Source organism: Melospiza georgiana, chromosome 3, assembly GCF_028018845.1.
Source record: "Melospiza georgiana isolate bMelGeo1 chromosome 3, bMelGeo1.pri, whole genome shotgun sequence".
Taxonomy (NCBI): Eukaryota; Metazoa; Chordata; class Aves; order Passeriformes; family Passerellidae; genus Melospiza; species Melospiza georgiana.
In genome coordinates, this window is record NC_080432.1 from 83,786,706 (window position 1) to 83,811,989 (window position 25,284).

A 25,284-nucleotide genomic window follows, 5' to 3' on the forward strand; every position below is an offset into this window, starting at 1 on the left:
CCTGGCTATGGTGAAACTTTCACATGTGAAAGCGTTTAAAAGTATCATCTGTGCTTTTCAAATATGGCATTTTCAGCTAAAACTGGGGCAGTGGGGGAGTGGGGTCAGCTCACTTTATTCTCTTTACCTCTGGCCCCAATTTCTAGAAGTTGCACATCCCTCCAGCCTTGCTCCTGGTGCAAGGTGAATTCCCTTTCCCAGGATCACTTCAAAAATGCAGACCACTGGCCAGTTGGATTTCACAACTATCAGTCTAAGTCCTCAGTGGGTAATTCACCTCACCAGTAATTCACCTTACTTACTCCATCAGCCCAGCCTCTGTCAGGGTAAAAACCCAAACCAGGGCAACAGAGATGATGGAGGATTTTACCAGCTGCAGCTTGCAGACCATGTTGGCTTTAAAACTGGATTTGGTCTCGGTGATGTAATGTCCATATCATCAAGCTCACCACAATGAATGGATTTTAGTCAGTCTAAGGCTGCTTCCCAGCATGAATACTTCTTTATTACCTCTTCCTGGTAAAAAAATAAAATAAAGTAAACTGGAGCCAATGCCTATTAATCATATCCTTAATTTTGGTTACTCAGTGTTACTTGTTTTTCTCCAGTAAGGGTGATACATCCAAATCTGAAATCTGAGCCATGCTTTGCTACTTTTGATTGCAAAAACTATCTGGGTTTGAAAGAATGTTTCCAAACTCTTTAATTTTTGCATTTTGGTAACTCTTAAATGCTCTATTGGAGATTGGAGCCTCTTCCAAGGCAGCAACAGATGGATTCACAAACAGATTTAAACCCTGAGTTTTGAGAAGGGTGACTAATCCCACAATGAAGTTGGGCATATTGCAGATGTTCAAGCACATCTGTTTATCTGTTCATGATCAGACTCACCTGGCACAGCCCTGCTGAACCTGCAAAGGTGCGTTCCCGCACAAATGAGACAGGCTGTCCAGAGCAAGCAGGACCACACACAGCTGGTCAGGTGAATCTGTTAGCATGCTGTGAAGTTACCAGGCAGGAGTTTTCCACAGGCTGCCCATGGATCTGGAGAGGCAACAGGACATGGAGCTAGACCCAATATTAACATGCACACACTTTAAAAAGAAAGAAAACTGGAGCCTGAGAAAAAACTCCACCCATTCATAAGTGGATGAGTCAGACTCTTGAGTCTGTGTACTTTCAAGAAAAATGGGGCACTCGTATTACTTTCTTCAGCCAAGAAAATGTAAGACCTTGAGGTGTCAAAAGGACCAAATGGTTGGCCACAATTAAAGACTTCAGAAAGGGGATCACTGCCTTAAAATACTATTTCCAGCAGTACACATGAAGTAAATGTTTAGGAACTGGAACAGGACTGGTCATAGCTGATCAAGAGACAAATTCTGTGGGATGCTTTGGCTCAGTGTAAAGGCATCAGGACCAGACCCAAATCTTGAAATTAAATAATCAGCAGAACCTTAGCTTCCCTTGCTGTCTTTTGAGGAGCAGGTGAAAGGATCAACTTAAGATAAATTTTCCCGTAAGGGATGTAATTTACAAACAACTGACATCTTGAGGAGGACACTCCTCCCAAGCAGAGGACAGGATTTTTCCCCAAAACAGCTAGCCTGATTTCCTGCTTGAGAACAAAAGAGGAAAGGTTACTTGCTGGGAGCTATGAATGCAAGAGGACAGAATGAAAGATGGAAGGAGTCAGTTAACTGAGGAGAGAAATTTTGTTCCTACAAAGAAAGCTGACAGATGTCTGAATCACTGCTCTGGTTATCCACTTGTCTGCCAAAAGAGAAAGCAAATTTCAATGGAATGGCAGGAAGGACACAAGCAGGAAGTAACTCCAATCTTTCAGGTGAGGCAACTGTTTAAATTCCTTCATGTTTTACCTAGGAGTGACTGCTTCAATCTGAAAAAGAACCTCCTTCATAAGCAGGAGGGAAGGAAGCTCTCCTGGTTTTGGGCACTTTCTCATCCATTTTAAAGATGCTCCATTAGCTCTGGTTGATACAAACATCAGCTCCTTCACACAGGGGCAGCTGATAGAGGTGCCTAAGCCTCCGCTTCAGCCAAAATTAGCCATCCAGCAGCCTGTGAAGGATGTCTTCAAAGAATGTCAATGAGTCAGTCTGCACTCGGTGCAGTACATCAAACCCCAGGCATTCTCAACTAAGCCCATACCCATTAAGTTTGATGTTCTCTTTAAAAGCCAGTGCAGAAGACTGTTAATAAAGATGGATTTTGTCCACTTTCTCTCCCATTTAGCAGCCTGGGGAAATAATTTCTTTATCAGTGTAAAGTTGTCACACAGTTTCAGTTGGGGGCAACTGAAATACACCGGATTTCTCTTCCCTGCCATGGCACACAAGTCTTGATAGAGAACAAAAGAAGTGAATTAGGTCTAGATCCACATGACAAGAGGGAGAAAACCAAACTACAAATATTTAAGTATCCTTAAGACCAACCAATGTGAAGTTCAGCCAATAGAAACCAAAAACTGCCCTTAAACAAAAAAGGTACAGAAGCAGAAGTATATTTACATACACAGAAGAAGTTCAGGAGCAGGAATCCAAAACAATTAAAAGGTGAAGTTCCCTGCTGGTATTTGTAGAATGATAAATGGCCATCATCATATTACAAATAGCAGCAGAGAATTTCATGTTGATACAGTTTATAGAACATATGTCTTGCACAATGTCACTGAACTGGCTACAAAGGAAATCTATATCCAAACATTAGAAGAATATGCAGAGAAGGCCAGCTTTACATTAAAAAAGCATGTTTCACACAAAGAGAGAGAAAAATTTGCACTACACAGTTCATAAAACTTTGGAAACTTCTGCAGTAGGTCAGAAAAGAGAAAATTATCTCAAAAGAAACCAATCACATTTAGAGACTGCAGCTGAAGGATTGAGTACAGATTTAATTACAGATCCTATAGTTAGATTTAGAAACACTTGGTTTATTAATTTGAACTTAAATCATCTTATCACCCGTGGATCTGGAGCCGGAATTCACATAAAATATACGAGCCTCCAGTTTTGCAGGGACTGATTCAGTTTGAAAAGTTGATCAAATTAATAACATTTCTTGGGTTTGGGAGCTGAAGTGAGAATCCAAGGACAGCTTCAAACATGGCTCCAAGAAGTCTTAGAGAACAAGAAAGATTTGCTGTGGCAAATCAGTTAAACAGTTAAATATTATCGTTTAATTTGCAGCAGAGTGGATCATGGGCTGTAAGACATTCAAGAAAAGAAGCAAAGAAGGTAACAGCTTCAGCATCGCTCAGAAGATATCAGAATAAAGGGATAGTGTCTTCAATGTATCTACTCTCTGTGAAGTCCTTGAGTTCATTTCTCCTTCCTATTCATTACAACCCAAAAAAAGTCTTTTACTGAACATGGGGATATTCAACAAGTGCCTAGACCTAGTCTGAAGCAAGGTCTGAACTTCACAAGCTGCAGGACTGGCTCATTTTCTGAAGAGATTACCCAGCTGACACAGCCTGCAAGTCACTTCTTGCCCTTGGTCCCTAAAATAAAGCATGGCATGCCTGCAAACTCCCAGGTTTCACATTACCTTTGTTTCTCAGGCTCTCACTGTGGCAATTTTGCAATATTCTTGAGTGACATCTGAATTCGTTTAAGAGGAACTTTATCAGTTTTGAACAAGTTACACCGGTTTTCATTCAAAGCAATTCCATGGAAACCAACTGAGATGCTACACATTTAAATCTCTTGAACTTTGCCCTTTTATTGTTAGGATTGTATTTTGGGGCTGCTTTTAACTAATAGTTGGGCAATAAGCTACTTTTATGATATCAGCCACTAAAGAAGTTGATATTACTGATACAAATACTTAACTTCTTCAAATACCATCACAGAGCCTGCTAGTGCTATTTAAATTACTAGTTTCAGAATTTTTAATTACAATCACTCTATGGGATCATACTGCACTGTAAACAGCATTTCAAAACCAGCTTGAACCTTGGTTTAGAGAAAGATCTTGTCCAGACTCACATTTGAATGTACATTTTAATTATTTTTTTTAAATAACTATTGTGTGGATATAAAAACAATTTCATATAAATCATTTTTATGGCTCTATGGAATCCAACAATAGTTGGAGTCTTCTAGAAACAGCTTTAAAGTGATTTTAATTACCTCCTGCTGTTTTGAAACAAAAAGTGAAACACATAAAGTATCTAAAATTGAAGAACAACCTTCTGAAAGCAGGCTTTGTCCCACTTTAACTCAGCATTCTAAATGGGAACTGCATTTCAATTTAAATTTAACAAGGTATGATATGTGAATTAAACAGCAACTGATATTTATTTAGCCTTCAGATTTGGATACTTATGGGTTTTATTACATACAAACAGATTGGCCTCTAAAAACATGTTCTTAATCATGAGCTATACACATAATAAAGTAGTTTCTGCCCTGAATGTAAATGAAGCATACACAGAGTCACACCTACAGCAGGGGTGCTTTGGAAGCCTGGTGTGTTCTGTAGAGAGGAATGGCAGGGTCTGAGCCCCCCAGGTGCTTCTCATCCCCCAGACACCCAGCACTGCAGCTGCTTTAAAGGCCAGACAGGGAAAACAGGATGAAGCATGAGAGTCTTTCAGCCACTTGGATCTGCTGAAGGTCAGCTGTGCTACATGGCATTGTCTGGCCAGCACAGATTTCTGTGGATATCCCATCCCTTCACGCAGTCCCAGCCATCCTCTGCTTCCCCCAGCAGCGCCAGAGGTTACTACTCCTCATTGTCCAGCTCAACACTTTTATTTTTAAGCATTTGACTTAAGACTAAGATTAGAGCACAGCCACAACCTTGTCCTGATGGAAACAGGATGGAAAATGGTCATAGATGGTAAAGCAGAAGAGAGCCAGAAATGCACAGCTGGAGGGGCAGCAGTCTCTTAAAGCCAGCTCTTCTGCTGGCAGGAACATGTACCCTGGAATAGAATGGATTTTTTACTGCATGTAATTCATATTCATTCACATGCTAGATCTGGTCACAGATAAACAAACTAGAAGGGTCCATTATTTATATGATGTAATAAATATTTATATGAGGACTCTGCTTCAAGTCTTATATACATCTCCATTAAGAGAGGGAAATCAAAACAAACTGGGTTGGATCACCTTCTGTCACTGCATTTGAATGAAAAATGCCAGGGAATGAGCACCTAAAGCACGGGCTTATTTGCTGAACTCCTTCCTGTGCTCTTCCATTATCAGATCCCATGAGCCAGAAAGTGCCACTGACCATCTGAGCTTCCTCAGGGACTTGTAAACACATTCATTTTTCCCCTTTACAGGAGCACAGGAGACAACTTGTATGTTAAGTGACAAGGACATTTCAGTCTCAGCAGTCTCAGATTAATCCACACCCCAGGATCCAGAGCAAGGCTGAGGAGCCAGGGTTCCCACGATCTTGCTGCGACTCCAACACCAAGCCCAGATTCCTTCTACCCAGGATGAGCCCTTAAATTGCTTTGGCCTTTTTGTATAAATTTTATAAATTGCTTTGGGCTCTGTGTGATGGAGAAAGACAGGGTCCTTGAGAAGGAGTCCTGGATCCTGTGTCAGAAGTCAGCTGAACACGTCCATCTCGCTCCCTGTGGTTCAGGGGGAGAGACACTGTAAAAATGAATAATGTGAACGAGTCAGGTGTCCTGAACATGAGCACAGATATTGCTGCGCTAAGCAACAAAAAGGGTAATAATTTTACATCCAAGATCTTCCTCCTCAGCCTCCTAATTAGATCACTACCTTGCACTCAGACACATGTAGAAAAAGACCATTTTTTACATTACTTCTCTCAGAATAAACAAGCCACTTGGAGATGCAGGCAGAGGCAGCTGTAAACAGCAGGAAAAGGGGGCAAAGGGCTCACTTGGCTGAGGGATATTAATGGTTCATTGCTTGTAAATAGCCCTTTCCCCAGAGACCTCTCCATGCTCTGTGTGTGCTCACTGCACATGCTGGCAGCAAAGTGGAGGCTTTATTAAGAGAGTTACAAATAAGGTCAAATTCTTTTAGGAGCTTTTCAGAGTTCCCAAGGCATTCAAGGAGGGCTCCAGCTGTTTGCAGGGGTTTCCCATTACGGTCAGAGACACAAGTTTCAGCATGCTTCCAGTTAAAAGAGGATCCTGACAGATTTTCACTTTAACATGACAGCAATAGGATGGAGTTCTCCACCACAACTTTCTCTTCACAGATGCTAAGCACATTCACATGGACATTACACAAAGAGAAAGCATGTGTCTGGCATGGCATGGCATGTGAAGGGTGGCTTGGGGATCTTTCATCACCCAAAAAGCAGCACAGCAATAGCTGGGTTAAAATGACTGCAACACCAGGATTAGAGACCACCTGAGCACTTAATGTAGAATCCAGGAAATTCAGGTAGTAGACTTTTTCTCCTCAACACTTCCACAGGAGTACAAGGTCTTGTTTTTCAAGGCAGAAACAACACAAATTGAATAGGTTTACCTTACATATGCAATGCTCTATTAGGCCACCTCTCCTGACCATCTTAGACCTCAGTTCTTAAAAACCTTCACCTGTAGAAGCTGTATATTTCTAAATTCAATCCAAATGTGCATTTTGTCCACAGAAAGAAAAATGGAACAAAATTTTCTGAACAGTTTTTCATTAGGAGAGGAAGAACAGATAATGTTCACTGCTTTTGGGGCAAGCATGACTTCTTCACTCATCAAGTAGCTCAGGCTGCATGGATAAAAATAAACACTGCAAACTTGTGCGGGTCCTACTTCCAGCAAAATGCCCTTTGTCAAGGCTCAGACTTGACAAAAATCATCATACCAATGAAATTCAAAAAAAATAAATCTCCCATGTACAGAACATAGCTGGGCCCTGCCTAACAGGAACTGGATGTTGCTGCAAAGTCTGATTCACACAGTCATGTTTGTAAGATCAGCTCGTTGTGAATATCTGGGATCAAAGGCTGCCACAGAGCAGCCCTCCCCACACTGCAGGGCTGTGGAAACGTGCAGGCAAATGTTCTCCAGACAGCAGAAACTTTGATTTATAAATTGTGATGTTTCCACCTGCTCCTGAAGGAACAGAGCTGCCTGCTGGGCTAGGCAGGCCCGTGAGAAGAGCAGTTCTGAAGCAGGCTGGGGGACCCTGAGTGCTGCTCCCACAATCACTCCTGACAGCTGGGAGTACAACCTGCTCCTGTCCCTGGAGACAGCAATGGGAGGTTTGCAGTGTGCCATGGGGAAGCACAATGTGAATGTGCTTTTTGCTGATTTGAGTTGGAGGAGGATCCTACACCAGTTTCTCCTGTGGGGCCAAGAGAAGTGCAAACTACAGCCAGGGCTCACCTTCCCACTCCTGCAGCACTGGAGCTCTGCCCCACTGGGTCAGCTCACACAGGCAGACGAAGGGAAGGCTGTGATAATCAGAGGCTGCCGCATGCCAAGGGGATCCCTGAGCTGTAGCTGAGGAAACCTAAACAACCACTCCCAAACATGACTGGGATTTAAGGGCTGGAGCATGGTGAATTGGCAATGACCATCTGCTCACCCCCAACTTTCTTTTAGTTAAGCTCACTCTGCCCCTACAATTCGCTCAGGATTTCATCATTCAAGGAAATATCAACAGCCATAGTCTGTCTTTCACCCCACACACACATAGCCCAAATGGCAGGGAAGGCCCAGGGAAGTCACTGCTCCATGGTGAGTTCCTCACATCTCCTCCCCAGCCCTGCAGGGCATGCAGCCAGCAGACATTCCAGACACCCTTCCCACCCTCCCTTTGCTCTTATGGATTGGACATACCAACTCCCACAGCACCCCAGGAGCACCAGACTGACTTAAGATACTTGAGACCCCAGCAATTCCGAACATGTGGATATTTGCTCCTGTCCAACAACTTTGTAATTTTTAGCATCTGTTCACAGCTTAAAACCTTGAACTGGTTTTTTAGTGTAAAGTTTCCTCAGCATTCCCACCCCTGACTTGGCATTACATGGCCTGCTCATGTAAGTAATTTCATTTAGGAGCTGACACTTGAGGAAGGCCCTGCCTCATCCCAGCAGCAGACTGAGTGCTGCCCTCTAGGATCTGACTCCTCATTTCCTTGGGCAAACATCCCAATTTGTAGAGCTCACAAGGCCAGTTTGAGAACAGCAGGGCATACAGGTGCTGGAGATCCTATGGCACATGCAGCCCTGCTATCAGACCCCACTGCTTGTTCTCCCTGTTTGTGCCTGCTGTCCCGTTTTCTGGTCCCACATACCCTGCTCTCAGCCAGTATCAGTATCAGCCAATATTCCAGATTTTGCAGCTGGAAAAAGAAGAATAAAACTTTACCCTTTGTGGCTTCACATAGAGTTTTGTTTCATGCTGACATTGAAGAGTGGGTTCCTGTGCTGGTGCCCTGTCACTGGCAAGTGCTGTTCCTGCCCTCTCAGCAAGGACAACAGAGTAGGGTGCTCAGGTCTGCTCCAGAAACCCATCCTGTTTCACTGATTTGGCAAGTTCTCACCCAGCAGCCCAATCCCCATAGCACCCAGTGCTCAGACAGCCCATCCCAAACACACACCAAAAAGGCCCAGGCTAACCTGCCACACACATCTGTTTTGGCTTCAGGCAACTGGAGAACTACAGGAGCACATCCAGGAACACTGGTCACCTCAGGACACCCTGCACAACTCAGCTGTGCTACAAGTGCTCAGATTTGCACAGCCACACAAGCAAGACACCATGCTGCACAAATAGCCTGACTGGCCTCACTCCACCTGTGGGTTTCTACTGACACCCATCATCTGAGTATCATATTGCTCACTTGACATGCTTCCATTTGAATAGCATTTAACTCCTTAAGGGCACAGGATCAGCAGCTGTGAAGCCAAAGACCCTCAGATACAGCAGAACAGATCCCAGCACAGGCAATAGCAGCAGATCAAGGTTCCCTGTGCAGTCTCCTCTGCAGCCTTTCCCTCTCTGGAGGCAATTCCTTTGGGAAACCTGTTAATTCCCTCTCAGCTCTGCAGAGAAGAATTATGACAAATGCTGAGCACAGGATTTTGTACTGTGACTGTTGCTTTCTCTACCACAGCCTAAAATATTCAGTCATTTCACATCAGCTCAAGTTCCAGTGAACGTTTTTCAATTATTTATGTTTAACTCATGACTGTATGAGACTCTGATAGCCTGAGAGTAAAGAAGGTACTTGAAGGTACTGTAAGCCAACCATAACATGATGAGACTTTAAAACTTGCTTTTTGAATTTAATTTAACTTCAGTAAAAGTTTAAATGCAATGTCAAGGTTTCAGTGGCTGCAGATGGTACATGACATCCCCAGATAATATGTTCCTCCAAATTACAGGCAGAGGCTCAGTGGATGAACCACCACGAAGACAGAAAATTGATAAGAAATTCAAGCACCTTCAGTCATACAATCAGATGAATCTGTGAAAAGCCTGTGGCCTGGCTGTGGAACTCAGCTAGGACAAATAGCTGCACCTCAGTTTGGTGCTCATGATGAAGCTCACTGCTGGTTGAAAAGGTACCACACATCAGGAGCACCACCATGCCAAGTTCCATCTCCCTTTTCTGACCGGGGTCTGTGCCAGCTCTGCTGTGATGACAATAAATGAAATCACCCTGCCCACATCAATGTGTCATCAAGCCATTCCCCTGCTTACCAATCATGGGCACTCCTAGGTTTTGGTATGGGCACTCCAGGCTGCCTCCTTGTGTCCTCCCAAAGATAGCAGAGTAAATGGCTATCACCATGCTCTTCTTACAGCTCAGCCTCAGCTTGTCATCTTCACAGGCTACTTTACTCTTGTATTCATCTGGAAGCAAACAAACACTTCATTACTCAGCTGATCCAGGGTGGGCTCAGGGGTACACCTCAGCTCCCAGCACAGCCTCAGCACAACCCCAGCCTTAGCACTGCACTTGCTACAGGAGCACTGATCTCTCCCATTACATAATCCCTATCAACACATTTAAAAATGTATTTTAACCCAGCATAGGTCAGTTCTGTTAAATAGCCTACATTTTCATTTTGCAGACAGATAAGTGAAGAGGCATGGCATTTGAGTGTTTTCTACATGGTAATATGGCAAGGGAAGGTAAATTTTTAGGAACCAATCTCATCCATGAAGCAGCTCTTTATGTGCCAGGCATTTATTCTATATCACAGCAGCTCAAATGCAAACATAATCATGTTCCATGGCTTTTTTTTCACAGCAGTTCTTCCATGGCAGATTCAATAGAAGCTATACTAAATTTAATTGTTGTGGAAGCTGTTCCTGCCTGTTGTGAACACAGATATGCAGAAGCTTGTCCCCAAATCCTTCTTGAAATGGGCACTCTTGCTCTTGTAAAGGTGGTACACACAGAACAATCACTCAGTTTACATCTCTCAAGGACACTGGATGGTCATTTCCTAAGAAATCACATGTCATTCCCTTGTCTTTATTATTTGGACTATGAGAACCTCTAGAGGTCCCAACCTAGAACAGGCCCTTCCCATGTGTGCCTCCCAATATACCACAGAAAACAAAAACTGTTTTGAAAAGCTGAGCTTTTAAAGCAAGACACACATCTGAAAGAAAGAGGCTAAGACAATGCAAGTGGCATAAAGAGATTAAAATAACTGAAGAGACTTGTCTATGGACACCCCAGGCAACTCAGGACACAGACTGAAATACAACCTCAACTTCCCCAGCCTCTGTACAGTGACCTTTCACTTCCTTGTGTTACTTACCATTTGAAATGTAGCCACAACAGCATCCACATTGCTAAATGGGAAGGGTTTGTGCCCATGGTAAAATCCCAGGCATGATCAGTCATTTCCTCTTGAATGCTTCCACTTGTACTAGGTCAAAGCGGGGCCATAGAGCACATGAGCATCATCCAGTGCCTGGGGCTGCCCCTGGCCCTGTGTCCCTTACTGGCATGATTTTTTCCTTCCTTTACACGGTTCTCTGTGTCTCATATCACACACATACACGCATATATATCTATATATATATAGAGAGATATCTATGTAAATATATATATTTTAAAAATATATATACATATGAGAACTTATGCAAAGTTCATATGCATAAAACTACTCAGCAACTGAGAACACTAGCTAATAATTTGTTTATAAGTTAATATTTAAGTCTTTAGACCATGCATTATTTTTTACTGTATTATAACTCTAGGTTCAAGAATCATTTTTGCTTATTAGAGATCAAGGGCGATCTTTCCAAGCTGAATCATAGAATTTAGGTTGGAAAACTTTTCAGGAGGTCATCTGGTTAAATACATGTTCAAAGAAGGGCTAATTTCTACCTTATATTAGATTTTTTCAGAAGAAGCTGTGTGGAGAAAACATGTATTATACCAAAACAGAGGCATACTGATTTAAAAGAAACATCTGAGAACAAAATGACTTTTCATGCTCAGTTTGAAAATTCCTACTTGAAGTCAAAAAAAAGCCTTCTCAAAATAGCCAATTACCTGGTGATGAGGGTATCAACTGGAATGTGAAAACCCTGTTCTGAACCTTCAGTCCAGCTGAGAAGCTTAACCTTGGACCCTATTCCAGTACATCATTTTCCTTCACACTCCGCAGCCTTTTTACAAAAATCTCTGAACATTTCTAGTTTTATCCTGCTGCAGAGAAACTTTCAAACCTCTAAAATATTTAGTGAATGTGAAAACACTTTCTGATCCACCTCTCTAGATGAAGACACAATTAAGGCCTCACTCTTTCATGGGAGAGTCTATGCAAAGAGCAGACATCCCTCAGCAGCAGCTACAGGGAAAAACCCACAATGACTGAGTTGTGGGGGCTGGAATCAGAAATTGAAGTTTGCACCTTCAGAGTAAGTAAAGAGACAGAAACCTCATACACCTGTGAAGAATTAATGGTGGACTTGATAGTGTCAGGTTAATTGTTGGACTTGATGATTTTAGAGGGCTTTTCTAATCCAAATAGTTCTATTTTTCTACGTCCATTTTATCTATGTAGGTATTTCATCCAAAATCACCATGAAAGCATCTGAAAGATACTGAACACACCAAGGGGTTTTCATCTTCACCTATGATTGTCTCCCACAGGAACTTTGTTTCTTCTGTGAGGGAAATGAAATAAAAGCTTTAACCTTCCTATACAGTAGAAAACTTAACAGAGTATAATAAAACTTTATCCATTTAACAGAATTTATTTGTTCCTTAGGGAAAAAACACCGATTCAAGCTAAAAGCACAAAGACACAAACTCTCCAATAAGACAAGTTATACATAATTTATGTTAAACCACTGTCACTGTCAATACTTGTGTCTGGCTGAAGTGGGTGAAAAATCAAATAGGTGATTAAGTTTAGAAAAATAATAATTTTTAAGTCTCTAATGAGAGGGTCCACTGTAAATGTCTCATTTCTTACAGGCACTAACTCAATTTCCTCTTTCAATTTGGTTATTACTAGCTACATCTCCCAATTAACAAGTATAACTGCTTAACCGCACATCCTGTGGTCTCATTTAAGGTCATTAGAATATTTATTAAATTCTGCTGACCATTCAAAGCCAGGGCTTGACATTTGGAAACTTGCTTGGGATTTAAAAACAGAATATTTCATTGAGCACAGTAAACTCTGGGATGGACAGACATTCACACCTTTGTTGAAGATCTGTCCAGCAGTCATGAGACAATGAACAACAACTTGCTCCAGTTCCTAAAGGGGCTACAAGGAAGCTGGAGAAGGACTTTTCACAAGGACAAAGTAGTGAAAGGACAAGGGGGAATGGCCTTAAGCTGGAAGAAGGCAGGTTTATGTTGGATGTTAGAAATAAATTATTTACTCTGAGGGTCGTGAGGGACTGGAACTGAGAAGCTGTGCCTGCCCTATCCCTGGAAGTGTTCAAGGCCAGGCTAGATAGGGCTGTGAGCAACCTGGGATAGTGGAAGGTGTCTCTGATGATAGCAAGTGAGTTGGAATGAGATAGTCTTTCAAGTGCTTTCCAACCCAAACTGTTCTGTGATTCCATGATCCTATGAACAACAAAACATTGCCTCTCACACTCACAGCTCTGACCCTCATAGCTGCTCTTGGAAGTCATGTTCAGGGCTTATGGGGAAAGCTGCCTGATGGAAAGCTCAAGAAATCAGGCTGGGAGGTGAATCCAAGTGCAGATTCCTTGGGAACAAGGGGGGCACATGGGTGATGTGTTCCTGGCACGCTGCAGTGTGGAATAAGAGGGTTGTGCCACCCAAAACAGGTATTACCTCCCAGTCACTGAATTCTGCCCCAGGAAACACCTCCTGGAGCTGCCAGTTGCAAGGCTCTGGCTGAGCCCACACTGGCTAGGGTTGCAGTTGCCTGGGCAGGCACAGAGAGAAGACACTGCTTTGTTAAAAGGAAAAAAAGAAAGCATGAAATGCACAGTAGCACTTCAGTCTCCCAGATTCTCTTAAGCTTGACCACTGGAAAACAGGGAGTCTCCATATTTCTGGGCAACCTGATAGAAATGTGCATAAACAAACAGATAGGAAGTGATGCAAGGGAGGATACAAGTCCCTGAAAGTATTTTGTACTTCATAGCATTGTCACCTCCATTTTAGCCAGGATGAACCCAAGTCAGACACACTCACGCTCCCAGGCACTGGATGACAGTAAGGATTGATATTTTAAAAATACAGAGCTAAGCATCATCCCTATATTTACTGGTACTTCACCCCATGATAGCCTTACATAAATATTGAAAAGAAGCGAGGCAGCGTAAGTGACATAAGAGAGCTGGGACTGGGAACAAAAATGTATTTTTCTCTCTCACTCTCCCAAGCAGAACTGGCCTCCTACAGATCACTCACAATCTGGTCCTAAGCCTGCTCTAACTGTTACAGTCTGGATATAATTCAGGCCAAATGCAAACATTTGTATTAGTGGGTTTCATGTTTCACCCTGAAAAATTAAACACGCTTAAATGGCCTCGGAAAGGTGGCAGTGATATTCAGCAAATGGCTTACTCCACTCTAATCCCCCATGCAGTCATTTGTAGGGCAACAGAGATTTACCATGATTAAGATATTTGCTAAGGATAATATCCCTTTTATTACTGCCTGGTTTCAGAGACACTGGCTTAAATATAACTCGGTAGAGAGAACCCAAGGAGGGAACAGCTGCAGGCTTTTCTAGACACGTTTTTAAAGGTCATTATATGACACAGTTGTAACTTAGCTCGGACAATTACAGGGAAACAATTATAAATGTTTCTAATAGAAAAATGGTCTCTCTCAAACAGTAAAGTCAATAAGAAGACCTGTAATAATTATTGGATGTGTACAATAATATTAACCTGTATGACCATTAGCAATTTCATTTTGCCAGTATCTTAAGAATGCTTTCCCTTATGGCTCACAAGAATTTTCTGAATTATCTTGATTTGGAATCTCAAAACTAAATGTCAATTGCCTCAATCTCTGCGAGACCTTAGACACAAAACCTCCTAAAGATATTTTTGCTTCTAACAAAATGATGAAATCTGTCTATGCCAGAGGTTCACCTTGCCTAAAATTATATTTTTGAATAGAAATTGTAGGAAAAATTATGGAATTTGCTATTCCAAGTATTCATACTTCACTTAATCAGTGCATAATAGCTGACCCGATTTCCCAGATCAAAGAGCTGGAAATACATGTAAAGAGAAATCTGTTTTCTTCACAAAATCCTAAAGGATCTAAATCTTAGAATTGAGGATCTGAGCAAAGTGAATTTGTAGGAAACAGAGATGCTTTTCCCCAATTCTTTATCAGGTCAGGATCGTTTCCCAGAGAAGACTTTCTTATATAGGTTATAACTGTTAAATTAACATGACTGCATCCAAGATGTCACTTCAGAACCAAACTGGACATCATCTTAGCCAGTAATTTCTCTTTAATCCAATTTTTGCCTCACTCACATTCATCCCAGCTTTGTTATATGTTCCTCTTCATGCCATCCAAAAGAAAGAACATTTCTTGCCTTGAAACTCATAACTCTTCACTATATCCACCCATTCCACCATCACCTAATTCCCTTCAGCTGACAAAGGACTACATTTAACTACTGGATGGTAGTTTGTGCTGGTCTGTGAAAAAGGACATAGGGAGAACTCTCTTCCAGCCACTCTCTCCACAAATAATGATGGACACACCTCTGTGTCACTCTTCCCTCCTCCAGCTCCTACTGCACCTGTCAGGCATGGATTGATTGTAAAGTGGAACAGCTGAGATGCACAAGTGGAATACACAACCTTTTAGCCACCAGTTAAAATTCAACAAATTTTTATGGACACTGGAAACCACCCCTAAATAATAAAGATGGTGATAACGCATGTGGTGAGATTTTGGTGATTTCAGCACGTCTGGGCAGAACACTTACATTGCAAAGCCACCACAGCAATTTTTTTGTGTCAGCCTAAAGAGAGAAGCCAAAGCAAGGGTTAACCATGGAAATTTGAACTTTTTTCTGTGAACATTGTCACTCCAGACCAAAATTCACTGAGTCATTGTGGACATAAAGCACCTCTGGAGAATATCTGGGCCAATCCTCATATTCAGACCAGAGCAAACTGGAGCAGTAGGTGGCTGAAGGCCATATTCATTCAAGTTTTTAACATCTGCAAGGATTGAGACTTCGCAACTTTCTTGGGCAAGTGGTTCCATCAATCCTGTTAGTCATGTGAGAGATGAGTATAGTGAGAACCTGCTTACATCTCTTCCATGGGAAGTGGAAAAATGAGTTTCAAAGACCGTAAACCTAGGACAAACACCTTTAAGCAGCATCCTTGAGTAAGAGTGCTGTGCACAGGACTGCCCATGAACAACTCATCCTGGAGATACCCATCCAGTGCCCCTCCTAGTAACCTGTGACCCCTGCTTTTATATTTTCTTTTTCTCCACAATCAGCTAATTTCCAGTAACTTTTGTAAAACATAGAGAATAATTTTAGAGTTAAGTAGAACTAAGTCCATCCCAAAACTAAAATAAGGGAATGCATCTCAAAGCAGTGAGAGAATAAGTGCCTTGGACAGCATTCACTGCTATGACACCCTGCAGAGAAGAAAAAGTTGTATTAAAGAGTATTTTCCAGTCAATGCATCACTTCAAAGCTTTTCCCCATGCTTCTATTCCTATGTTATATATTTACTTATTTTTCATTTGAAGAAAGCATTTATTATTCCAGTATTTCATCCTTTTTTGAGCTTTGAAAGATATAAGCAGGTTCTGGCCTTCAAGACCCTGACTGTAAATCATAGATTCATAGGTTCATAAAATGGTTTGGCTTGGAAGGGACCTTAAAGATCATCCCATTCCAACTCCCTGCCATGGGCAGGGACACCTTCCACTGTCCCAAGATGCTCCAAGCTCCATCCAACCTGGCCTTGAACACTTCGAAGAATGGGGCAGCCACATCTTCTCAGGGCAACCTGTGCAGTGTCTCGACACACTCAGTGTGAAGGATTTTCTCCTAATATCCAATCTGAATTTACCCTCCTTTAAAGAGTAGATTTAGATACGTGGTTTAAAGCCATTCCCCCTCATCTTTTCAGGGGACAGTCAACAAAGGTCAGAAGTTTCTCCCAATGACAAAAAGTCTACTATTTAGACCAGTTCACATTGCTGTGGCTCCTTTCTTTTCTGTTTTCTTCTAATTTTACTTATGATATGCACTTCATATCCTGATTTCCAGAGCTTCCTCCAATTCCATGTGACCCTGCTACTAATGAGAACTTTCTGTTCATATCAGGATTTTAATAAATCCATATCAATCCAGTGAGCATTCCCTTAGGCAGGGCTGGATGGAGAAAACCTTTTCAGGACAAAAAAGTCTCCAGAGTCCTGGAGTACAGCCCTCACTATCACTCCCCCACAAGCATTTTACTGTGGGCTACCTGGTGACTCCTTCATTTCAAAGGAATCTAAAAAGTATTTTACCTTTAATTTGGAGCACTAAAAAAGTCAGTGTCACAAATTCATATATTTGCATGCAAATATCTTTTAACATTATTTCAGTTCAATTTTCCCTTGAGAAAATTTTTGTGAAGATGGTGTCATATAATTTTTAAGAACTGAAATTCACCACCCTCGGTAGCCTGGCATGCACTGCTTACTTCTACAGGAGAGAATCTGAAACTCTGAAAGATACAATTCAGATGACAGTCCAGAATTATATTAAACAGGCAGCCTGCCAACTTCAAAAGTACCCTGAAAACTCAAGAGTGCGAAGTTGTGGAGGTCTGAAACCCTTTCGACAAGTAAGAAGATTGTTCTTTGCAAGCGACCTTGTCAGATTCCCTTAAAATTACACTCGTGATGCACCTATCCAATTTGCAGTGTTTAAAAGGCTCCTCTCCCCACTGTCACTTTCATTAGTCTGAGGTAGTTGTCCTTTTATATTCTGCTGTGAAAAGGCTGGCAGTGCTGCAAATTAACTGCTACACTTCATTTCCAAAGCAGAGTTCAGATGTACCTAGTTGCACTTTCCTGTTGGACAAAGAGAGGTATATGGTTATCTGAGGGGAAAAAAAAAAGAAAAAAATCAAAATATGTGCACTAGATATACATAGGAGTTAAAAATACACCTGGGAGCCCAGGACAAATTTAATTCTCTTCCTATTTCTTCCATTACTGAAATTGGGCTGATTTTCTGAAGCAGCTCTGGCTTACTGGTGCTCTGCTGCCTAAGCCTCTGCCTCACCATTTGTCTGCTTCCAAAGACCTGCTGGCCAAGGTTCAGTGAGATTTGACAGAAACATCAAGGTGACAAATGTAGTGAAGTCCCTCTACATTTTTTTAAGAACTGGTAGCCAATTTCAGAAGAGAGCCAAACCAGTGCCAAAGCTGGTTGTATTCATTGCACTGTCCCACCAGTCAACCAGCATGGATTTATGACCTGTAAAGCAGCCAACTAATAAACTGTAAACTTGGCCAGCTATCATGGACTTAAATCAGGACTAGCAACACTATAGGAGGCAACATGGGAAACACAGCCAATATTTTGTACTCCAACAAAAAGATGAGAGAGATGCAACAAGGAAAAGTAGCTTAAAGATATATAAGGAAAAAGACTTAATTAGCACCACTGCTCATAGCTGTTTTGTTCTGCTCTTCCAGTGATTGTATAAATCTGGAGTAATGCTGCTAAAGTTATTATTAAAATAGCTGAAAGGGAGAACTTAGTCTTATATCATTAAAATAGTCTTCTACAGACATTAAAATAATGGCAATAATAATTCTGACACAAGAACATTAAAAGGACACCTGATTGATATTTTTACATATAACCCACTGGGTTGCCTAGAGAATACAATATGGGAAAATGAGGTCTACTAGATTAAAAGCCAATTCACTACTGTCCTAAATAATTAACTACACAGTATTCCCTTAACGGCTTTGCCCAAGAAATAAAAAAGAATGTAGCTGAGAGAAATACAGTAACCAAATTTCCAAAATTCATCATGGATGCTTTACAGGTCCCAGTTTGCAGATACATGAATAGGTGACAACCTCCACTGTCTTTGAAGTAGTCAGAAAAATCAGTGTGCAAGTTAGAAGAGCTTGATACACCATTAGTATGATAAAACATTGAAGCTATCAGGAGATACCTGTTTTAAAAAATGTGTAGTCAATTTGCAAACCAACTGTAGGACAGATATTGAAAAAATAATGAGGAAATGCATAGTAATGGAAAGAGTTTATAACCATGACAATACCCCAGAGATTTACTCTTCTCTGCCTTTTTTCTTTTTCTTTTTTTTTTCTTTTTTTTTTTGCCTTTTTTTCCCCCTAAAAGACATTTATTTGAGGAGAACAATTGGTCCATATTTTCAGTCTTGAATTATTCCATATATAGGACATCCTGCAGGAGTGCTGTATAAATTTACTTCTCTGTTCTGTGAGTCCTACACTCACAGTTTAATCTGTGAGTGTAGGACTCACAGACCCAAACTTCCACAGAAGTTAACTTTTGCAGCATCGCAGTTTTTTTAGAATATGGTTTCTGGAGCAAGTTGTTCACATCAGTTCTTCACCAGTGCACCAGAAAATTCTGAAATCTGTCATTCAGAGCTTGCAAACCTCTACCATAGTAGAACTCAGTTGGGATTTAGACTTATGGGCTCTGTTTTCACAACTTGGTTTCCCTGTGTTCCGGTTAATCGCCCCAAGAACACTCCTGGGTCACTCCTGAATCTCCTGAGAAGACTCCCTGATCACTTTGCCCCTGCCAGCAGCCAAAGCCATTTCTGAAACCTGCAGGACCAGCCACCACACAGCCTCTGCCCTCAGCACAGAAAGGCAGCACGGGTGCCACAGTGCCCAAGGATGGGCTGGATCTCCTGAGGAACACGGGGAGCTCCTCCTGGCACTGCTGTGGACTCACCTATCCCAGCACTGAAAGTCTAACCCTTCCTTTTCCTTCACTTGAAATTCATGGCTTAGAAAAGGGTATTGTTATCCCTGGTTTGTTGGGGTTTTTTCCCCAACCCACAGAAAACTTAAATGACAATGGACAAAGAGGATCTGTAAAAGTCACAGTTCTGGCATTTATACAATTTAGGCAGATTTCAGAATTTGTCTTTTTTAGTGGTTCACATCTGGACACTGGAGACCTGATCCAGCAAAGGGAATCCTTATATCTACATAGTAGGAAACACCACAGTTTTCACTGCCTCCTTATTATGTCAATCAGGGCTGACTGATTGTGTTTGAAAGCAAAATGAGATTTTTTTTTTAACTCTCCAAGGTTCAGCAGCAGTTTCATTCTCTGCAGGAGAAGGAAATTATGATCATAATAAAAATACTGTAATATAATTACATTAGTGATAATATAATATTTTCATTTATTATGTTAGCTAATATATTGTATTAATATTGCAATCATATTTATAATTAAACTGACAACAATCTCTGCATTTGCTGACACTGGAATCACATATTCCTGTTAATCCTCCTTCTGGCAGTCCAGTGATTAATGTGCTACAGAGATAGGGCTATTTGACAGCTCCTGAAAATCTCTGTGCATCAACAGCTTAAAACAGTATTAATCATTAGCATTAACATTTCTCTGGCCACAATTGTGGGCTGATAGATCTGCCCTCTGTTATTTACAACATTCCTTTATTTACACCTTTTCATCACCACAGTGGTTGCTGCCTAAGGTTTTATTGCCCTTATAAATTTCCACTCCCTGCATCACCTTATTTAGAAATAATACAGATAAGCAAGAGAGAGCTGGTGAATGCAGGAGGCAAAAGGCTCTTTCTCTTGCCTCAGTGGCTGGGCCAGGGGGATGTGCCCATTAAACATCCTCAACTCCATCACGCTGCTTTGGGAAGCCTGGCCCACCAAAAAGCAATGCAGCAAACAATACAGTGAACTTCTCTTGCCACCAATAAACCTGTCTGATGAAGGAGATTAATGCTTTTCTGAAAGGGTTGATGACCACTGAATTACCAATCTATTCCAGCACTAAAATCAATCACCAGCATTAAAGCAACCAGGAATACATTTAGGTCCTTCTTTGCTCTCATCTTAAACTTCCACAAAACCTCTGTACTTTCTATAGCCTTCTGCTCTTCTCACAGCATTTTACAAATTCTGTCTAGGGAATGCAAGCCTTGAGGATGTGTGATGAGATGTGGCTTTTCAGGCTGTGTTCACTGAATTTAACAGAAATATGCAATCCCCAGCCAAGCAAAGCCAAGGGCAAAGCCCATACAAGATTCAATACTGAAGGAATGGGCTGTAGGAAAATTAAAAGCTGAACAAAAGGCACTCACTGCATGCCTAGGTGGTCTTTCCAAAATGTCCTTTCTATACTTTTCAGCCAATTCAGCTGAAATCTGATGAGCAGACCTGACCATTACACCAAAACACATGAAATCACAACAAGGAGCAGGACTCTTCACCATTCCTTGACAGTTGGAATAGCTCTGGCAACACTGATGGCATTCTGCTGTTTGCCCTGGCACATCTTCACCAAAGGGCACACACTTCTGGGACACAGAATGGCAGCGCTGTCACTGTATGATAGAGAGCAGAAATTTGAAGATGGCACTTTTATCAGAAGGTGATCTAAATGGATTAATTCCTAATTGTTTTTTAAATTCATTTACTTTCTAGTTAAAGCTGCTTAGGGCTGTTAAGAAAAATAAAGTTGTCTGAGTAAGGGTGGTCATTCCCGTGTTTGAAAAAGTCATTGACTTCTCACAAGAATTAACTGGGCTTCTTACATTTTTATCTTACATTTTATCAAATCTATGGTGAAGAGAATTAAAGTCTGCTCTCCTCAAAACATGTGTCCAGTCAATTCTCAGCTCAAAGATTTTCCAATAAATCAGAGCTACAGGTTCCAAACCAGGATAATGTGACCTCCCTCACCCCCTTTCCTCCTCCTAACTCCTTGCAAATTTTTGGCACTTCACCCTTTGCCAGCAAACGTTTCCTTCCCAAATACATTTCTCAGAGCCTCGATGTTCCCCTCCCAAATAAGTTTTTGTATTGTTACAGAGGGATTTGAGCTGAAATTGGAGCCTAGGTCACAATCCAGGCTTTCTGAAACTTCAAAGGCTTCAGGCTTACATTTGTGAATAAATGTAGAGCAGCAAAGTTTGGATTTACACTTTGTTACATCACTGGGATGATTAAGAGGAGCTTCATATTCACCACCATTCAATTATCACATCCAGCTCCTTCACTCAGCATTTTTAAATGAAATAAAAATAAATTAAAAAAAAAAAGGATGTAGATTATCCCTCCCAGAGTCCTTGAAGTCATAAGCTGAAGTAGTAACTGCCCAAGAGAAAAATGGGAAAATATCACTGTAGCATTTTATAGGAAGCTGCAGCTTTAGGCTCTTCAGAGCTGAGAAGCAATCATTCCATCCAGAACAGTGTGGAAATGGCAAAGGAGGACACAAAAGAAAGGCACTATGTGGAGATCTCATGCAGTAAGTAAAAGAAATAAGGTAGGAGCCATCCCCTTTCTTGACAGCACTGCCTGAAATGGCCACTCAGACAGCACATCTCACCCTAAGTATTCCCTCTGCAGAGCCGGGAAAACATTTATGTCCCCACTTTGTTCAGAAGCATTGACACTTTTGAAACAGCAAAGCCAAAAAATAACCAAACAACTAAAAAGCCACAACGGGCAAAGAGCTGCTGCGCAGGGGCAGATGGATCTCTGCTGGTGCAATAGCCCAGAGCAGCAACCAAACCAAATAAAATCAGCTGCAGTGGTATTGCTGGGGTGCAGAGAGGTGAAGTTATTTCTTCAGCATGACTTGGGCAGCCCCACAGATCCTGTTCCCAGCCAGGATTAGATCACAGAGCCCCTCCAGAAAGTCTGGCACACAGAGCAAATATTTCCTAGCTTACAATAACACACGATCTTACACGGTTCTCTGTCTCTGAAGTGAGGGGGATGAACAAACACTGAATTGTTTGAATAATATTGGTGAATCCAGATTTCAGTTAGAGGGAATTCATGTTAGTCCAATTAAATAGTATGTCAATTCCCTCTAATTATCTGTTCCTGCAGCCCACCCGGTAATTACACTTAATGAGTCTAAATCAAATCAGCATGTTACCTGGGAAATAATTGGATTTATGTGCAATTTTTTAATGATCCTGAAAGGTACCCTGGAGATTTAATTCCCCTGTGTGTTCAGGGTTTGATCCTAGGCTTCAATGCACTTTGGATGTGGATCTCAGGATACATTGGCCCTGATAAATTGGATGTGCCCATTCCCTGGCACTGAGGCCCACTGTTGTGGGACCATCATTCTCATCAACTTTTTTAGCTTCTAAAACAAGGTGCCCATACCCAGACTTCCCACTGGAAACCATCTCTGGCCAGTGCTAAATTCCAAATTAAACCTACACTAGGAGAGAACAATTCCAGGTTTCAGTGCTGCAGCAGCACATGCCCACCCTGAGTTGCAGGGAGCCTGCAGGGGCTCTGCTGAGGCTGTGGACAGCAGGAGGAATTGCAGAAGCACCTCCAAGGGAAGAAGCACAAGCTGTGCTCTGCTGAGACCTGTACTGTTCCTCTGACCCAAGGCACACATGGTACAGAAAAATAAAATAAACCATAGAATCATTGAGGTTAGAAGAGACCAAGATCATCAATTCCAAACTTTGATTGAACATCACCACGTCAGCTGAAAATGAAATCTAAGCTTCTCTACACTCTGATGGACCTTGGCTCTCAAGACACTTAGTAGTTGTAAGTAAATCTCCTTTGCCCAAAACTGAGACAGAACAGAGTATTTTATTGATCATTTCTGATCTCCTTACACATCCTAAACTTTAAAATTAAAAGTACACACATATAGTGTATTTATTTATTTACAGGCACAGAGAATTCACAGGACTGCCAAACTGCTGACACTTCAAGTCCTGAACATGCAATATGAGTGTCCATTAGATCCCAGGTCCATCTATTGGATCATAGGAGATCATGAATAGCACAAGGCTTCCCAAAAAAACACACAAGCAAATTCCTTTCTCACTGCTTCTAGTTAAGCATGCACTTCTCTGAATTATTTCTTTTAATTTCTAGAGGAGGTGAGCTGCAATGCCTCTGCACAAGTTTTCCCTGCTTCCAGCAAGAGCAGTCTCTGAGGGATGAGTACAGGAGACATCCCCTCATTGCCCTGCCCCCCAGAGCCCCACCATCTGAAAAATCTTTGTCTTTCAGTTTCAGCTTGATTTACTGTCCTCCATCTCCTTGGAATTCTGCCCATGAGAAACCAAAATAGCACCTTGCCTTGTGCATGACCCCCACAGAGCACCGAGCATCGGAACCACTCGATTTCAAGCGCAGGGGAGTGTCAGGGAGACAAAGCTGCAGTGACAGTGGCTCCAGGGGATGACTGCACCATCTCTTAATCCCTCAGCAAAGGTACAAGCAAATGCCACTAACTTCAGTTTTGCTTTCTTTCAAGGAAGTCTTTCTCTTTGGATAACTACCTCTGTTCAGAGGCCTTCTGAGGCTTCAGCATGACTCTGACAATAGAAGAACTTGGGTATCCTTATTTAATATTAAGATGGCCTGTCTGAAATCTGCAGGCCACTTCTCTCACACTCATTTTTCCTAGGTAGGTGCTTAACCAAAACACCTACTTCAGTGACCTAATCATAACAGGCTCCCTCAATAAGCAACAAAAAGAAATAGATATCAATATTAATTCAAGACAATTCAGACCTTAAATATCTTCTTATTAAAGTATTTCTCTTATGTCTGCTGTTAAGAAAGACAAATTCAGAAACAGAACCCAAGAAATGATATTTTTCTTTTGCTAAATTTATGATCAAATCCTGTGCAAGGAAGTGAGCCCTTCACAAGGACTCTTTGATTACAGCTCTGTGTGCTCACATTTTCTGGAACAGCTCAGAACTTCACAGGACCACAGTCTTGGGGTTCAGCTCTTAAGCATATATTTACTTACAGCTCATAAACAACACTCAATAACCCAAAAAGTCCACCCAAATTTCTTATTGTCCTGTATTTCACATTTTATGGATGCATCATTCCTCAGTCCCCTCATTAGCTTTCTCCCTATAGATAGGTGGAAAGGCTTATTGAACTCCCAACAGCACTAGATACTGTTTGTGAGACTCAAAATTAACATTTTGAATCACCAGGGAAAGGCTGACTATGACCTGGTATATCTGGGCTAATTCTCACATATTTCAAACACTGTTAGTAATCTAAGGGGTTCTGATTAATAGTTTGCCCAATCACTAAGAAACAATAATTTCTGTCAGATTATCCTGTTTCACTCTGCAAAATTTGAGCTGCCCGAAAAATGTCTTGGGGAAATATTTTCAAGCAGCTTCCCCTGCTCTCTTTCAGGAAAGTCACCTACTCTACACACTGACTTTACTACTTTACTACTGTATCTGTAATTAGCAAAGAATGCCAGGCCATAAATATTAATGCACAGATGGGTCCTGAAGTACCTTCAGAAGTTCAGCACAGGCCTCAATAGTCAAATTTTTCAAGTGAGCTTTGATACAAACCCTGCAGGTTCAGGAGGACTTGTCAGAACACCCCTGTCAAAGAGATGCATTTCTCACCCAACAAGGGATATTACAATCATCCATGAAAATCCCACAACAAATGCAGATGCTTCATTACCTACTTCTGATTTGAATTCCACACAGATCTGGCCAGACCCCTTCACTTCATTAGCACAGGTTTTTTCCTGCTGGGGCAAAAAGTCTTCTTCTGTGCTGCTGCTGGCAGTCTGAATGTTTCT

At 41.6% G+C, this 25,284-nt stretch overlaps 1 protein-coding gene across 1 annotated transcript in view; it reads right to left on the reverse strand.

The window, feature by feature from the left end:
- Positions 1-25,284, reverse strand: part of LOC131081681 (protein eva-1 homolog C-like) — a 202,110-nt gene that overhangs the window by 108,250 nt on the left and 68,576 nt on the right. The window contains exon 4 of the mRNA XM_058020936.1: positions 9,680-9,832. Within this exon, the coding sequence (XP_057876919.1) occupies positions 9,680-9,832 (153 nt within the window). The remainder of the gene's footprint in view (positions 1-9,679; positions 9,833-25,284) is intronic.